Source organism: Enoplosus armatus, chromosome 13, assembly GCF_043641665.1.
Source record: "Enoplosus armatus isolate fEnoArm2 chromosome 13, fEnoArm2.hap1, whole genome shotgun sequence".
In the NCBI taxonomy this organism is placed as follows: domain Eukaryota; kingdom Metazoa; phylum Chordata; class Actinopteri; order Centrarchiformes; family Enoplosidae; genus Enoplosus; species Enoplosus armatus.
In genome coordinates this window covers 9094123-9112766 of record NC_092192.1, presented here as the reverse complement: position 1 = coordinate 9112766, position 18644 = coordinate 9094123, and the positions used below count along the sequence as shown (strand labels likewise).

The window sequence follows — 18644 nt, the reverse complement described above, 5'->3', positions numbered from 1 at the left end:
TTCAGTTGTGCAGGTCAGACACTGACACAGCCTGAAAAGTGTAAGATAAATCCAAGATATACATGCCAGGTACTTTTTATAGTTAATTTGATTAGATTATGTAACTGCTACGTGATATATTTATGTGTGCATGCATGTGAGACAGATATTGTGTACTTGTTTTTACTTTAAATGTTCCTCATTCAGGGGAAGTAGACATAGTCTTCTGTTGTTGGTGCAGTGGAGTTCAGTTCCTTTCTGAAAATGTTTCCCAGATGCTTTTGGGATTAAACCGACAACCTGCCAGTCACAAGACTACTTCTCTAAGCTGTTAGCTGCCACATATGCACACGTGTGTGCTGACATGTGTATGTAATGTGCTCATGCATTCCTGAACCTGCAAATTTCTGTGTGCATTAAAAAAGTGGGCGTGTCGAATCCATGTGTTTGTGAGTACATTTGAAGTTTGCACACGTATGCATGTATGTGACTAACCCTCAGTCACAAACATCTGTTGAGCTGTAAAGATTTTTGCTTTTCTTGACATTTCTCTGAATATTGTTTCTGTTCTCATTTTCATCATTTACTGTTTATTGAAGATCAGGATAAACTCACAGTGAGCTGGGCCGGATCTGCCGGGTGTCCTGCTCTCCGTCGTTGCTGGTCAGGCTGTGTCTCGGGGTTCGACCTTGGCTGCTGCTGTTACTACTGCTGCTGCTGTTACAGTTGGCAGAGGAGGAAACCGGCGGCTGCAGCTCGGCAACTGTGGTGTTGACAACACTGTTTCTCTTTTCGCCTACAAGGGTAAAGAAATATTTACAAACTTTTTAGCCAGATAACCAACTCTAAGCAAAACTGACCACTGACAACATGTTCCTGTTGTTTATGCTTTTCAATGAAAAGTGGGTGTTATAGAGTTTTTTTTCTCTAAGCCTACTACGGCAACACATAGCAGGTGTGAGCCATTTAAAAAGAAAAAAATTTTACTGGGCAAATTAGGTGGTTCAGCTCACCTTTCTGGGAATGTGTTGGTGTGTGAAAGAGTGTGAGAGGCCTCTCGCTGCAGGACGGGGCTTTGCTCTCGGTGCTTCTCCTCCTGGACAGGTTGAGCTGCATGTTGGTTGGACCGCCTGCAGAACTTGGCACGTCACTAAATATCTGCACAGAAAAGACAGACAGTAAGTAAGACAGAAAGTGTGATTACACCCATAGAAACAATGTATGAATTTACAAAAAGAAAATGCCACTGAAAAGTTGTTCTTACTGCTGCTGTCAACCAGCAGCATTTATGGTCTCATATGTAACTGCAGGTCAATGTAGCACACCGGCATGGACAATCCACTCTCATGCAATATGTCTGATTATATAATAAATGGTGCAATATCTACATCTCTGCTTCTGAACTGCAACCTTTGCAGTTTAGACTCTGCTAAACACAGCTACAAAGCTACTTGCTGCTGTGTCTAAAACTTATCTTCACTGGTCTATCTTCAATAATTACATATGCAGAAACTTAACAACAGGGGAAATTGTGGGCTTCAGGCCATGATTTGTGGATCATTGTGACATAGCTGAAATGTATTTCTACTCCTTGAGGCACAATTAGGCAAGATGCAGAAAAGTCCATGTTGTGATAAAAATATACACACAAGTATTTTTCCCCTCACCAATTACATATTTCTATATTTTTCAAAGTTGATGTTTTTTCCACTCCTAATGCAGCTCTGCTTATTTCAGCCAAAGTCAAACGTCATCATCCACACATCCATTCATCTGTCATCGCCTGAATGAAGTCTTTTTCGAATCATTTCACTAGATTGTTATATTGTCAAGGACAGATTTCTGAAAAACTGACCTAATTATCCTTTTATTGGAGGAGAATGGGCAGATATGTGAAGTGCAGACTGTCATTATTCTGCAGCTGCACAGCAGAAGACACAAGGACTTTGATGAGATCTTTTTAGGGGTTTAGAGCCGCTCTATCACAGCATTTATACTCCATTTGTTTTGTTTTTGCACATTGTACTAGATACAGCTGTTGTCTGGAAAGTGTGGAAGATGGAAACATCTCTCTGTATGTGTGTGTGTGTGTGTGTGTGTGTGCGTCATTCTTTCAACACACGCACTTATCCTTAATTCATGCATGCACACAGGCGTGGCATATGTGTTATTTGTCTGTGTGTCTGGCTGAACACACTGTGCATGCACAATGCTAAGGGTCTCAAACAGTTATGCTGATTTGTCTGTTGCCATGGTGACATCGGTAAGCAGCTTGGCCTGCCAATAAGCTGCTTGGATCGTGGATCAAGGGGAAAGTGGCTTTGAAGTGTATTTAGAGTATATACAGTTATTGTGTGTGGCAGGTGTTCATTCATATATAAATGGTTAGGTGTGTTAATTGTTGTTTTAATGCACAATTACACAAAAGTTAATCCTCAAACTCTGACTGTTTGTTTTATTCATTTGTTTACATACACACTCAAACCCCCTCACCTTCTCGTGGTGCTCTATGAGGATCTCCACTACAATGTTCTGGAACTTGATGTCCATGATGGCTGCCACCGTCTCCTCCTGTGGGCGGAGCAGAGTTGGCCCGAAGACCACACCTAGATTGGCGATGGTCATCAGGTTGTGCTGGTGGTGATTGGCCACACTGTTGGGGGTGGGGGTGGGTGGGGGATAGACAGAGAGAGAGAGTGGCTCCACATTCAATCCAAATCAAAAACCTCCACCCTGACCATTTTTAAAGCTGCACGACTCAATATTTTCATATCAACAATGGATCAAATGACTATGTGTAATATGAAAAGAGTCACTTGTAGTGATGAACCAGACTCTGCAGTTGCCCTCAGCGCTACAAAGAATTTCAGCGTCTTTCAGCTCATTGTTTTGGTTTTTACGGCCCTCGACTGGTTCAGAGTCACCCCTCTCATGCACCCCGTTTCCAGCAGCAGCAGGCAGCTGTTTTTGGTGAAACAACTCACTGTACGCTACCGCCTGTCCAAAACCATGGCCACTAGCAGAACCAGATATTAAGAAGTTAGTGGAGACCAAACAGAGCTGAAAGGAGCGTGAATATTGGACTTAAATTAATAATGTCGCCTGAAATACAAATTAGTAAATAGACATCTGTTAACAAATTCAGCATAACAACTTAAAGATATGTGAATGTCGTGTTTACCGCATTACTGAGTTAATACTGCTTTAACTACAAACAGACTTCCATTCAAACAGGTTGCCATGGAAAACAGTAATAGAAAAATAATAATAGATATCTGTGAAACAAAAAATTGGAGACGGGAGTAAATTTTCCCAAAATATAAAAATAATAATACATTCTTCTCCAAATTTGCCCAGTGTCTGTCTTTCCCTTCAAGGAGGAAAAAGCTCTGTGGAATGAATTGGCAGGATAACAAGATTGTAAAGCAAGAAAGCTTGAGGGTTCTTTATTGATCTTGGAAATAGCGGTTACACCCTAACTGAGAGTAAGAAAGACACTGCCAACTCAACAGTTACCACCAGAGGAATCCCAGTAGGGACTCCCTTAAATGGCTGATCTGTCAGAACAGCTCAGCCCGGGTTTTCAACAAACAAAGAGTCAGCACACACCATACAACACCTTGAGATCTCTGCTGGTACACCCCAAAGAGTGCCAGTTTAGAAAGGTACACCAAGCTCAAATTAATGCAGTCTACTACTACAACAGTCCTGCAATAAATCCTACCTTCATGAAGGTTATAATGTTACGTGTTTCTATCATTTTGCCCACTGCATTTATATCAAGGAGGGAAGGCTAAATAACAGCAGCGCCTCATTATATTATAACCTACATGAAGGCTGGGTTTATTGCAGGACTGTTGTATTAGACTGCATTAGTTTTAGCCAAGTCTACCTGACACAGTGGCAGCTGAGTGCATTTTCTCTATTGATAGAAGAACCTTTTAGACCCTTTGGCAGTATTGTTTTTACAGTGCGCTGATGCCAATAAAGCATCTGATCTGAAGTGAAAGAGACAGAGAGCGGATCTGTGTTAACTGTGATCCAGCCATTCAGCCTATAAGGCAGGTGTAATCCACTAAGCCCAGGTAAAGATGTGCATGTGCTCAAAATACCTTAATTCCCGCCAGCCTACATGTTGTAGAAACATGGCTGATGTCCCATTTGTCACAAATGATATCATGCCGCTGCTGTTGAAGAAAAGCCTGATAAAGCCAGAGGGCTTAGATGCGGGTTTAGAGTGAAAACACAATGCCAGTCGGCTGCATTAGAGGAATAATTTCACATAAGCCAACAGTGTCATGCCCTGCTTTTTTTTGCTTATGGGCTGCAGCAGCTTGTGGTTATGTAATCCACAGACGGTCAACCTGTTTGATTCACAGATGCTCTTGTCTATACAGTCTATTGTTGCCTACGTACAGTATAAAAACATCCAAAATGTGGAGGCAAAGTTGGGATTTGAAGTCGAGTGGGAGAAAATAATGATGAGGCAATTGTCAGGGGACGGTCTTCATAAGAAAAAAAATTATCTTTGCAGGAGTCTTACAAGAGATTTGTTGAACTTAATCATTTAGAGAGCTCATCAGCATCTGCTGAAATGTCCTTGAGCAAAACATTGAGTTCCAATCAGCCCAAAGGGTGAGTAGCATCCTTTTATCTCCCAGCACTGATTTGGGGATTTGCAGGTCAAAAGACATCTAGGCTAAAACTGGGATACGTTTATTTGAATTTCGTTTTTGGTTTTTTTACAATTATGTTACACATAACATTGTTTTAACAGCTTCAGTGACTTTATTTCAGTGTGAAGTTAGGAGCTGCTTCAGATCATTCAGTCAGTCATTTAAATTATGTTAAAACAAAAGTTATAAGTAAATCAGATGTATGAAAAACTATTTTAGTCCAGTATGAACCTAAACATTGTGAAAACTTTTGACCTGCAAATCACCAAATTAGTCCTTACTGGGCTTAACTCCTTCACCTAATAGATTTGGCCTGCTGGATGGGTTTCTATTTTCAGTACACACTGCCTTAATGCATGTAGTCAAGAGATTACACAGAGCCCTAATCCTCCTTGAGGATGGACAACAACAACAATCAAGTGAAGGAGTATTACAGCAATGTGGATATAGACGAGAGAGTTCACTATTGGTGTTAACTGCTAAAATGAATATACTGCGCTGTTTCTCAGGTGCACAGCATCTGAATAATAAATGGCTGCAGTTGTCCTTGTGTGTGATATCTCCACCTACTTGGCCAGGTGTTTCATCAGCAGCTCCAGCATCTGTCGGTTCTTCTCAGGCAGCCGGTGCACCAGAGAATGGATCTCCGTCACCCTGGACTCTGGGTTGTCCAACTCTGGACAGAGACAGATGAGAAGACAGAGAGAGACTGTTGAAGAAATAAAGATTTCAGCTTGAAGTTCACAGTGACTTATTTATTGACACACACATATACGAAGCACAAACAAACACTGAACGGGTAAAATAAAGTGTCTACTCCTTGAATGCAACCAGTTTATTCTGGTTGTTACAAATATGATACATACTGCAAAAAGGGGTCATTACGCAAACATACATACGCAAGACCTTGGCGTGGAGACATACAGTATGTCATACGTAAAATTTACAAAGACTTCAAGTAAAATATCAGCTTAGGTCTGCTTTTTTCACAAGGTAAATATCACTCATGAAGAGGTCGCCTTAGCTACAGTATAGTATATATATTTATGTCATCACTCAAGGTGTGAAGGACAAGGCTTTTCTTATTGTCAACAAACCCAATGAAAAGCAATGAATTGATCGTAGTAGTAGTAGTAGTAGTAGTAGTAATAGTAGTAGCTTGTGTAGCTGAAGCCTGATCCTCAGTGCCATAGACCTCCAAACTATTAAAAACACAACAGTGAGCCACGGCGTTGCATGTTCCTTCAACAACATGAACAAGGACACTGTATTTTATTTAGAGTCAGCCCCACATACACCATCCTGCAGCCCTAAATAAATACTCACTAGAGCGCTAAATGTGTATTAATTTGTGACTGAAAATAGTCCCAATAGTATTAGTTACTCCTGTTTGTTTTTACAATGAAAGCATTTTTTTGTTTGGATTTGTTGGCAATAAGAAAAATATAGAATAATAATGCTCAAGGTTTCAATTAGACTTTATGTCCCCAAGACAGAGAGACACAGAGAGATGATGGAGTCAGAGACAAATGAAGAGATAGTTTTAGTCACTGAGTGCTAAACTCTGCTGCAAAGTGGGGAAGCTCTGAGTCCTGATGATTTACAGGTAGACAGGCAGGGAGGAAAGACAGGCAGGTAGAGAGACCCTGTTGTTGAAGAATGACTATAATAAGTCACGGCTTCAGAGCCAGTCGATAGAGAGATGACAGCAGACTCGCACTAGATCACCCCTCAGGCCCCAGCTGTCAGCACCAGGCAATACAATCGCAAATGGCAGAGCATCTCACACACACACACACACACACATTCTCTTACCAATTAATAGAGCTGACAAGCTAAAACATACATCCACCAAAACATTTAAATATACAGTGAATGCAGACCTAACATTTACAAGCACTTACACACACATACAGAGAGAACAGCAGCTGCAAATATACTAATTGGAAATCCAGTCAGTCACAAGAACAAACTTAAATATCTACAACATACAATGCATGTGCACGTCCACTACACCTGCACATACCTCCAAACAGAAGCATGCACATGAAAACAGTAACACCCATCGCTCCCTATTATGCATTCTCTGGTGGTCACCACTGCACACACATTATGCTGAAGAACACACTCTTCTCTTCCTTCAAACTTTCAGGAATACAAGTTTAAAACTATTGATAATGTGTTAATTCAACCCAAGAGTGAATTTAAAGCAGCATTCAACTGGCTTTTATCATTTACTTATTTTTGCAATCATACTAGGCTCTGGAATTAACTCCCACTAACGCCTACCAAATGCCAGGAGAGAGATAAACAGGTACATTTAATATGATTCACCCATGAGGTGCATTCTAGGTTACATAAATAAATACTCATTTTTGTACCAACTGGTCTCATTACCAAGGAAGCCAAAAATATGACGAAAGATTTGTTTTGGGTGCTTTGAGGAGTGTATTAACTGCAGGCAAGCAGTGTTGCAATTGTTACAATTTGGTGTGATGGACAAAGATCGATATGTAGATGCTAGGTCAAACACAAAACAAATCAAACAAATTAAACAAATTTAAAAAATAATAATAATAAATAAAATTAAACTGCACAGACATTCATTCTGTAACGGTATTCTTCGTTAAAGGAACATTTTAGGAAGTACGATTAACTAAGTAAGATTCTGCTTTTCCCTGACTCAGTTCAAAGTTAAAAAAAAATATGCCTACCAGCACCTGTAAAGGTCACTAATAAACAGTTAATATCTCATTAGTTTCATTTAGATGCGGTAAACATTTCTTCTGCCCTCACTGTGCTATGCAGCAAGCTAACTAAACACACTTCCAATAAAGGCTGTAACAGCAGATTGCCTTTGAGGTTTCAACTGAAAGCAATTGTGAAACTGTGAAAACAGAACTGGACAACAAATTCAATGATAGTGATTACAAATCAGAGAAGAGTTTAATCAAAGGTATTGTAAAAATTAGTTAGTTTAGTAACAAGGAAATTTGAGTCACAAAAGTGGAGAATAGCTGTCAAATTAGTTAGTGCTTCATGTCAGGAAGAAATAAAGCATCACCAGTGAAGGATCAATATTAAGGTATCATAAGAAGTGCAACACTAGAAATACAGACAGTTGTGTAAATGAAGGGAAAATAATTTCACCCAGTCACACATTTTGGCTCAATACTTTTTCACAATTTAGAATTCACAATAAAATAAATAAGACCATTAGTTGTATTTTTTAACTACACACATTCACAAACACATACTGTAAACACACACACACACACACACACACACATACAGCCACTGTGATGAGTCAAAAAACAAAATACACAATTAGACTGTAGTCAATAGCTATGGTGCTAAGTAATAAGTGATAACACCAAGTAGAAGTCGTTTATCATCCCAGCCTCCACCGCATCCATCACTTAACAGACAACGACCTTTTAAAGTCACATTTTCTCTCTCAAGGAATTTCAGCCCTTCAGACAAAAGGACAAATAAACTGTTCCCAGTATTCATGTTTTGCTTGTTAACATACCGTAGGGAAGCATGCATCTGAATACAGTTACACCTGCATACATACGTAGCCACACACACATTCAATATCCCATCAGAATTCATGCATATCCTCTGTCTTTGTCCTACGTTGTCTGTATCCACACACACACACACACACACACACACACACACACACACACAAATTTAGCTGTAACACACCATACAGGCTTGAGAGAATTTTCTGGCAGCCTCCAAATCACATAACAATTTAGCAATTAAAAAGAAACAGTCAAGTTTCGAACAGCAGAAGGTAATGTGACTCATCATGCTACTTCAGATAGCAAAACCTGCTTTTTTTTTCCTGCAACTGAATTATGCTGCCTGGATGTTAGTGTGAATGTACTTGGAACAGAGAATACCTTATGTTTAATGTGGGGAATAATAGCCAGCATGGTTCCACAGACACTGTATTTTAGATGTACATGAAAAAGCATGGTTGTCCTGTCATATTCACACTAGCATTTGAAATTTTAGCCTGTGCTATTTGAGAAAATCAGAACATAACCAGAATTCATATTTTCATATTTTTTGGTTATGATTATTGACTTTGGCCAACTCTCTTGTGGTTAACAGGCTTAATTGGGCTGCCAGCGTTGCCAGTTTTTTGTTTGTTTTTTTACTTGAAATCAGATATGAAAGTATAAATTCCTTCCTTACAGCTCCTGGCTCTGAAAAAGCTAAGAAAAACCCTGAAAACAAGTCTGGGTCTCACTTCATCAAAACTTCATCTGTCCATCTTCTTAAGCAAGAGGGGATTTAGAATATGTATGGAGTACATACTTTTACAATTAAAGCCAGAAAAGCAAACATATACACACCCACATACAGTAAGTGAAGCGTGCATTACTTCAAGAAGCTTGCCACATCTGCTGACCATCGGCTGATCCTTAACAAACTCCAGCACCACCACCTGTTCTACTTTCTACTATCTGGAGCGTGAACGTAAGGTCGAACACCTCTTCTTTCATGAATATAATTGAATGATGGCTCATAATTTGAAAAGCTGCATCTTTCTGAGTAGTTACAGAGATCTTCAGAAACTATTATACTGCAAATGCATCTTTAAAGCTGCACTCACTCATCAACGACAGGTCATGTAATGCTAAAGGGGTCGCTCGTAGTGATGAGCCCACAAACAATTATCACCAGGCTCTCCCCTCTAGCACTTTATACGCTGATAATATGTCAATGTTGTGTTTACGGCTTCCCCCAAGAGGCCAATTAAAATCAATCAACACTGCTTTAAGTCCACATGGAAAAGACATTCTCATACCTATCGACCAACAACCACCTGTCACTTGATGACGAATGTTCATAGAAGCATCATAGCGCAGGGAGAAAAAAAGATTTAGTTTCATTCTAAACTAGCAAGTAAAGGCTACTTCATAGTTCTGGACACAGTTCCCACCAATAAAAGAAACAATCGCTCTGAACAGCTGCAGGGAAACTGTTTTATGATAAGTGTATATTAAAACCAAGATACACTGCATTCGTTTCAATAACAGGCATCAAACTTCATGGATTAAGTATATGAGGGGGAGGTATCTGAAGTAGGAGTAAACAACAGGTGTTTGTCTTTGTCTCAGTAAATCTCCAGTTTTCAGTTTCCTGTTTTATGTAATCTGTCTCTTGTCAAGCTGAAAGACATGCGGGGAGCTGCCTGCTCATCACTGGCAGGAATGATCAGAATTATCATGCAGATAGAAGAGATTAGAAAACATAATGTTTGGCCACTGTTTTAGATGCAGGCTGATATCACATCACCTGGCTAGGAGCAACATTACACTGGATACATCTATTCATGCACACAAAAGTGTCTAAATTACTGGAAAGTGTTTCCCCATTGTTGGGAGTTATGCCAGCAGGTTTGATGTTAAGTGGGAAGATATGACTGCATTCTCCTTTTTGTCACCAAAGCCATGTCAGTCTGTACAGCAAAAGACGAGAATGCCCAGAGCAGGTTAAGCAGGATAATGTTGTGACACAGAAAGGGAATGTCAAGGGCATGAAAAGGGTGAGGAGTTCACACATCTGAAAGCTGTTGAACCGCTGCTTCCTTGCTTTAGAACAGAGCCAGCTGGGGTGGTTCAGGCTTCTGATTAAGATGACGTTGTTTAAGCAGATAATGTAAAAAAAGATTTTTTTTTTAAATGATTGATACTTCTTAAACAAGGAGAGTGACTGGTTTTGAGACATGATACTGTTTTTTCAAAAGAACCACTGTCAGCGTGGCTGCTTGAAAAGAAGGATAAGATCTTTTTAAAGTCTGTGAAATATGTGCCATGCAGGTTAGACTCTCAATGTCAAACCGTACATTAACTTTATATTGCAACCCATGGTCATCATCTTTCACCCCTGTATCATCTATCATCCTTTCATCTCTCTTTTATGTACTTGGTAATAAAGTGGAAACTACAGTGATGTTAAAAGTGACTGTTTGGTCCAGCTTTTCAGAACCTTAACAAAAAATCTTCACCTTGCAGTATGAAAAATGAAGCCCATTGAAAAGCTAATTGAAGGAATTCAGGCAATTTATACAAGTGAAAATGTCAGATAGGACATAGAGTAAGAAAATACTGCAAACAAAACCTAATGAATGGAGACAGGGTGATCACTGATAATGTGTGTTTTCTTGCTGGTACATGCCTAAGGCAGGTATCTGAAATCCAGGTGGGACTCCACCCTCCGTCCTCCTCGTCTTTCTCTCAAAGTCTCTGTTTCATGGTCTAAATCAGTTAGTGCTTGAAAAACTTTTTAGCCTAGGAGCCACATGTGAAGAATCTAATACACTGAAATGATTGGAGTGACTGTTGGAGAGTTTAGGTAATCTGTCTTCAAGACAGCTGAGGGTTTTTTGAAAATGAAATTAATCATACTGACCCAATAAACCGCACCCATCAGGTGCTGGTAAAAAAAAAAAAAAGAAAGAAAAAAGGAACATTTTGCAGCTGTTGTTTGATCCAACAAACCTCAAAACACTAAGCTCTCCGTTTAAACCAGATATTTAAAACCAGAGTAGTTCGGGATGGGAGAGAGTAAGGCGAGATGAAACTAGAGGAGGAGGAGGAGGAAGATGAGGTTCGCGGGCAGGGTGGTGGGAGGAGTTGGAGACACTACGTGAAAGAGAGGAGGAGAAAGAGGGAGTTCAAACGAGGACGCTGTCTTCAAAACACCCCGCTGCAAAATTATTACCTTGGAAAAAATGCAAAAAGCGCACTCACACAAGCAGACACACATTCATACACATATGCATCCACATACAAAGTCATGACATGAAAATGCAGACACCCACATAAACAGAAGGAAAGAACCGGGGCGAGATGAGAGATATAAATCTGTAAACTTATACAAATAGTTGGCAAGTACATGTTATATATTTTATGATTATTACAAAACCATGAATACATGCGCGATAGCAAAGGTGGTCCAAGTTGATATCAAACCAGCTACCTTGGCATTCTTAACTGCCACGCTCAACTCCTTTTCTCCTAATACACACTTTTCACATTTTCTTTCCAGTTGGCCTCACTATGGAGCCATTTCCTGGTAGCATTGCCAGAGACACACAGTCATTTCCTGAAGTTCCTTCCCCTGTCAGTTCAGCTTTCTAGAGGCTTAGCTACCGACAAACAAAGAAAACAGGTCACTGACACATCCTTTAACACAGCAGAGCAGACTGGACCGGACTAGACTAAACTGCACCTGGGCCTGCTAGACCAAGCCCAATCTTTAAAAAAGTCAGTAAAAGTAGCAACACGGACATGGTCCAGACCATACAAAGCCAGGCTAAACAGGCCTAAACTAGATCAAACAAGATAAAACCATGTTTGGTGTCCAAGGAGCCACATGAGAAGAATCTAATACACTGACATGATTGCAGTAACTGTTGAGTTTAGGCAGTCTGTCTTCAAGACAGCTGAGTGTTTTTGAAAATGAAATTATTTATCCTGACTCAATACACAGCGCCCATCAGGTGCTGGTAAAAAAAAAAATGGTGGAACACTTTGCAGCAAAACACTGAGCTTTTACTAAGTTGTCACTTTTAGATCAGCTCCCCAGGCCTTTCCTCTTCATGTGGAATTTGAATCTCATGTATCCTACATAAAAACTACACACAGCAGGTCAGTAACATACTGTGTGCCACACACAGCGTAAAGCGGCACAGTCGGTGGGCTCAGCTACCAGAGCAAATAGACAGACGCAAGCGTCCTGGTGTCACAGTGAGAGCGCTGCTATCTCAGCAGGTGTACCGTCTATTTGTAACTGCCAACTGGTTTAATAGCAAGTCATGACCTCATTCACATGATGATTCATATGATGTTCTCATTCTCCAAATTAAACTGAGGAGGAATACTTCAGAAACCTCTTCAAAAGGACATTCAAGGGGAGAGGAAAGTAGACAAAGAATCCCTGCTGTATTACACAAATTAAAAAATCTCTAAATAATCTTTAATTCATTCATAAACTGTACATATCAACATGACATGACTCAAGAGGATTTCAGCTTAAATCAATGACAAACCAAAGGTTACTTAACGATTCTCCTGCTTAGCAGTTTTCTGTTGTTGAATCTGTGCACTCCATGTAAACCTCATGGTATATTTAGTGCAGCATGTATTTTTTTAATCCAAGGTGGTTTTAGAATAGCTGTCCACATGTTTTTATATGTGTAACCTCAGTGCGAATCAAACAATCTCAAAATGCAGGAGAGTCTGTCTTACAATTTGTTCTGCCGACAGAACTCACACTTGAGAGGCAAATAAGACACATAAAAGAGAAACACTCACTGGCAGCTTTGATGAAGCTCCTTTGGTACTGGTATGTCATGAGAGGAGCAGGCAGCATTCTGAAAACACAAGAAACAGAGACGTCAGGTGCAGAATGTCAGCTTGGAAAATGGAAGAGTTCAGGTTTGGCTGCTTTGGAAAATACAATAAATGTGAATGTAATACGTTCTCCTTCTTATCTTTTTTCTCCACCATGACAGCTGGGCATCAGTTTAATCGGCACTGCCTGAGGAGTGTAATGGCTCCCGCTGGTTCTCAATGAGGCCTGATCTGAGGTCCTGTAAATGTGTGTATGTGGTCGTGTGTGTGAGTGCGGATTGTAGGTATTTCTGTGAAGCTGTCCATTTATGTGCCAACGGAGTGCATGTGTGTGCATGTGCATGAATGTGTCTATATGTGAACCTGTGTGTTGTGTACAGTGTAGATTCATTCAGGTGCAGTAGATTGAGCACAGCTTGGACACCACTACTCCTCTCTGTCCCTTCCACTTAGCCGCCTTTTCCCGGCCTCCCACAGTCCTGATCCTTCCAACTGTTGTGGTGCTCTTGAGGAAGTCATTTAACCATCAACGACTATATAGTGGCCAGCAGGTAAGACTAGGGTTGTACTGGGAACGTAAGGCATGATTGTCTGCAACTGTGTGAATATGAGATATGAGAACAACCCTTCTATGGGTAAATAAATGGTTATAAAATAAATAAAACAGGCTTAACAAGCAAATACAGCAAATACTGCATGAATAAATTAACAATTAACAAAGTTGGATCCAGGCCAGAGAGGCAGAGACCAAAGCCGCAATATGCATTTATTGAAGTACTACGTGTGAAAAGAGCAGAAAAGTGCTGTAATTTCAGAATGAGAGGAACAATTCAGAGTCGAGAGAAGAGCAATCAAACTACTCACCATGGGTCTTTGAAGCTAGAACACACTCTTAATTGTGGGATTTTGATAATAAAACTACAGAACTTTGTACAGCTGTTTCACATGATTTTGTGTTTTTATACCTTGTATGTGCGCTTATGCAAGTCTTTTCCCACAAACCTGAGATAGTGCTTGATAGCACTCGTGATAGTCTTAATCTCCCACTCTGGGTTTTCCAGCTCCACGTCAGCACATGTCTTAGGATCTGGAATGAAGATTACCAAAATAAAGGCCAATTAAATTTAAATTAAATTAAATTAAAAATATATTTCATTTTCAGTTTTGACTAAAATATATGTGTTTCTGTGTTTACCCATAGCAAGGCTCAGAAGCTTTTGAACTCTGGAGCTGACGCCAACGATTCTGTACAAGCCCTGCTCATCGATACCTGGAGAGGAGGGGAGAGGAGGGAGAGGAGAGGAGAGGTTACTGCCTGTTCTTACACCATGGAAAATGTGAACCAACAAAAACATAACATTTATCTCTGTGCTTACTCATCTGCTGAATATTTTGTACTTGCTGCAATAGACATTACCAAAGATAAAGGTAACGTCAGCATCAGCCATTCAAAGAGAAGTCAAATGTTAAGTCTTCCACTAAAATAAATCCTATCATTGATGGTGTGGGGACAACAGACAGACAGCTTCCTGGTACCCTTCAAGCTTTCGTAGGTTTTTTGAAAACCTGACGCCACTCAAAGACTGCCAGTCAATTAAACTGTCACAGAGAATATAGCCACTGAATCGGAAAAAGGTGTATGAACACTATCAATAAGCATGCCATGTACAGTTCAAGTAATTTACATCTGCCTTAACATGTGATTCATTTTTGTCTTTCATACATGTCATGTAAAGAATAATCCGGACAGCTCGGAAACACAAGGCTGTCTTTATATACCATCTACATGTAAATGTGTCAACCGAGCAATGAAAAGCCAAAGAGTGTGCCGTAATGGATGCTTTGGATGCAGCAGATGAAAGGAAAAGGTAGTGATGTTGCACATGTGGACCTTTACTCCTCCAGATGCATCAGAAGACAATATACTCTGAAGGGAGGGTTTAAATCCTGCTGATGATCTTTAACCCTGTCATTTCAAAACCCTCTCAACCCACAGCTTCTGTGCTACATGATGCTGAAGTTGGTGTATATAATTATATAATACGCACACACCTTACAAGTACATGTATTTATCCTTTAGTTTACCAGGAAGTAATAATAATAATTAATTAATAATACTACATTCTACCAGCAGCAGTTGGTTTCAGTTGGGCGATCTGTTGCTAATAGCAACCACTACTGGAACACATCTATAGCAGATAACTGACATTGTTACATCCACCATTTTGTCAGATCTGTGTCTCAGCAAATATTGACTGGCATCTTTTATCTAGTTACTCCTTAACTGCCATTGTTGGAGCATTATCTGTAAGTACTCTTTCTATGATATCAGTTTTGTGATTGTTGATTTGACTTTGATCAGCTTACTGGTAACTAAGCTAGCCCCCCATACAAGCTGTATAGAACTAGCTATGCTAATGCCACATTCCAAGTAGCTAACTGTTGAATTAAGCTCCTGTTGGGATAACTGTTGTGTGTTTTACTCTTTTTCACCTCTTCAAATAACTTGTTTTGTCCGACCAACAATCCAAAATTCAAGTAGTTGGTCTATTCATGAACATAAACATAAACATTATAAGAAAATAAAGTGAGATATCAATATGTAGCACTGTAGTGGGAACTGAATCTAACTGAAACGTACAGTGTATCATACTAAAGAAGCAGGAAAACAACAGCACAAAAAGAATAAAATAAGAATATGAGTAAACATTGTACCTCGAGTCTCCAGTGCATAGATTAATTTTTTCATCACGTTGAACCCAATCACATCCAGCTGGGCCACTGAGGGAGAGGGAGACAAAGAGAATAAGTGTGAGCCATCACAGTAAAGTTATTTTGGATTTACATTTGCTTTGATTTTTAAGCATCTATTTGAAAATGGAAAGAGTGTGCAAATGTTTTAGAAATAACACATATTATTGGGCCAAAACAAAACACAAATACATTTAATCTAACCCTATCCCTGCCAATACAGAAAGTCAGATGATAATGCTAAATGAATAAACTGCTAATTGAAACCAATTAAATGTACTTACTGCCTTCAGCCTGGTTGTCTTTGTTCAGATTGTATACCTGCAAAATAAAAAAACATACTAACTCCTTCAGCAAGACAGTTATTTAAAACTAAGAAGGCAGGAGATATTTGCACATTACATTTGTAGTCAACATTTTACAAAAAAAAAAAACACTCATCCATTACATGCTGTTGTGATGTTTTCTACATGTGCCTATTAAGCTTTGAATGCTTTTTAGCAAATGCTGCTTATTCTAATTATGACAAGTACATTGTCTGGGACACAGCAGGATATGGAAAAACATAAACAAGTGTCACTGTCACATTTATTGGTAGCTTTTTCAATCTGCATAACATCAGTTTCCATGGTAATGGTGAGAATATTTTGTTTAGGCTAGGGCTCTGTGTACACCTTTGAGCTTAATTTAAAAAACACACAAACAGCATATCCATAAGAGGTTAAAGTTATAATTTATACGTTTTTCACATCAAAATAACAATACACTGATTATAACATAGAAAATGCAGTAAAACTAAATCTGTCTGTGACTGTGTTTAGGCTCCATTTGTCTGGGCTTGTTCGGGATGAACTGGACTTGGTGTTGTTGCATCATGTAGCTGCGGTCAGTAGTGAGTTTGTATTAACTATCAAGGTGAAAGTACAGCAGCAGCCACAGAAGAGGGTCGTAACGACAACAACAAAGGCAGGGTGAGCTGAAGTGAAACTCGAACATGAACATTTCTTGTTTTCTTACGGATTGCCTGAGCTCAGCGACTGCTTGTCGAAGCTTGCGGTGGCTTTATGGATGCTCATTACCTTTGCACAGTTGAATGTAGACATGAGGATGAGGGAGGTGTTGGGACATGAACGTGACTAAATAAGACTGTTGAAAGCAGCACTAACACACTTCCAGCCTGAGGGCGAAAAAGCTGTATATTAAGAAGGCTTAAACCAAGTGGTGGGGAGTCTGGCTGTCAGTCAACTTTCCTATTAGGAACATATACACCAAACTTGTCTATGGGAAAATGGCGCTGTGCCAGTGGTTCCCTAACCTTTTTGGCTTGTGACCCTTTACATGAAGTAATACCTACTTGCAACCCCTTTGAACTGTTTATCTCTTCCAACATCAGATTGTTTCATTGTTTGAGAACTAAACTAAAGAACTAATCACCCAGCATTTCACTAGTAAAAGATCAGAGAAAAGTGTTGTGTTTCTCCTCCTTTCCTATCCCCTTAATCATCTTGTGTCCTCTCAGATTTATCTTGGGATGCCTTAGAGTGTACTGAGCCCCTAGTTGGGAACCGTCGCTCTGTGGGGCTTTATTGGCATGAAAGTTTCAAAAACAATGTTGTCAAAGCACCAAAACACAATGTTCCTTATTTCATTGAATGTTTTACATTGTGTGTGTGTGTGTGTGTCTCTCTCTCTCTCTCTCTCTCTCTCTCTCTCTCTCTCTCTCTCTGTGTCACATAAGAACCGGTAACCCTGGTAACCTACCGGTTCTCTTCCATCCATGGCCTCCATCCACAACCTGCGGTCTTCTTCTGACAGAGCCTGCATGGTGATCACTCCCGGCCTTCACACACACACACAAAAGGCATATTTGCTTATCAAATATCAGGATCAGTGGCAAACATGTCGGTTAAATACCAACGACAAACCTCACAAGTACTGGCCAAACACACATGAAGATAAACATGCACGCAGCAACGTGCGCCTTTAAAACAAACAACAGCTGTAATCATAACATCACACAAACAAAGGGCTTCTCGCTGACTGAAAATACTTTATCTAAAAGGCTTGTTATTTCTCCTCAGGTGAACATAGTTGTGTAAGACAGACCTCTGCATGCAAATCACACTCACACTCACACAAGAGCACAGCTTATTCATTTGTTGGTGCCAGAGGAATGACGACTGTATCACTTTCCAGTAAAAACAGATGATCAGCTTTTTTATTTTTTACCATAAAAGGATCAAAAAAGGACGAAGAATTTAGAAAATTCACCAACTAACGAGGATTGATTCGACAAGGCAACTAAGATATGTCACCCTGTTATAGGCAACCTTCAGTGTGCACACACACATATCACAGACACACACAGCATCATTAGTCATGTCCATCCCAGTCTTCTATAGCTTTCCAATCCGCCCTATACAGTTTGTCACCCTGTCCCTGGCAGTACACTCACCTTCAACTGTCACCACCGCAGCACTACAAACCCCTCCACACACACACATCTACACACTGTCCTTCAATCATAGCACACCACCCAGCATGCAATCACACTCTCTCTAACACACTCAGATGCATGTACAGCCACATACTGCACATGGGTGCACACACACACAAATATATGCAATGCAACACAAACGTTTACAAAACTGACTTAATCAAATGTATTTATGCCAGTCTGTGTATGTGCAACACAAAATGTATGTGTAAACCAACCATTATGGGAAATGTCTTTGCTTCAGCATTATCTTGTATCACTTTAGAGACAAACACACACACACACACACACATACACACACACACTGACAGATGCACACCACACACACAAGGAATATAAATAAAGGCACAATGAGGGAACAGG

The 18644-nt window shown here is 39.9% G+C and overlaps 1 protein-coding gene across 1 annotated transcript in view; it reads right to left on the bottom strand.

Moving 5' to 3' along the window:
• The window catches only part of LOC139295053 (rho GTPase-activating protein 26-like), an 83135-nt gene that overhangs the window by 14506 nt on the left and 49985 nt on the right, over window positions 1-18644 (bottom strand). The window contains exons 11-20 of the mRNA XM_070917129.1: window positions 17546-17624; window positions 16069-16105; window positions 15749-15814; window positions 14229-14303; window positions 14036-14120; window positions 12995-13053; window positions 5226-5331; window positions 2473-2632; window positions 993-1137; window positions 595-775 (exon numbers count right to left, since the gene is read on the bottom strand). Of these exons, the coding sequence (XP_070773230.1) occupies window positions 595-775; window positions 993-1137; window positions 2473-2632; window positions 5226-5331; window positions 12995-13053; window positions 14036-14120; window positions 14229-14303; window positions 15749-15814; window positions 16069-16105; window positions 17546-17624 (993 nt within the window). The remainder of the gene's footprint in view (window positions 1-594; window positions 776-992; window positions 1138-2472; window positions 2633-5225; window positions 5332-12994; window positions 13054-14035; window positions 14121-14228; window positions 14304-15748; window positions 15815-16068; window positions 16106-17545; window positions 17625-18644) is intronic.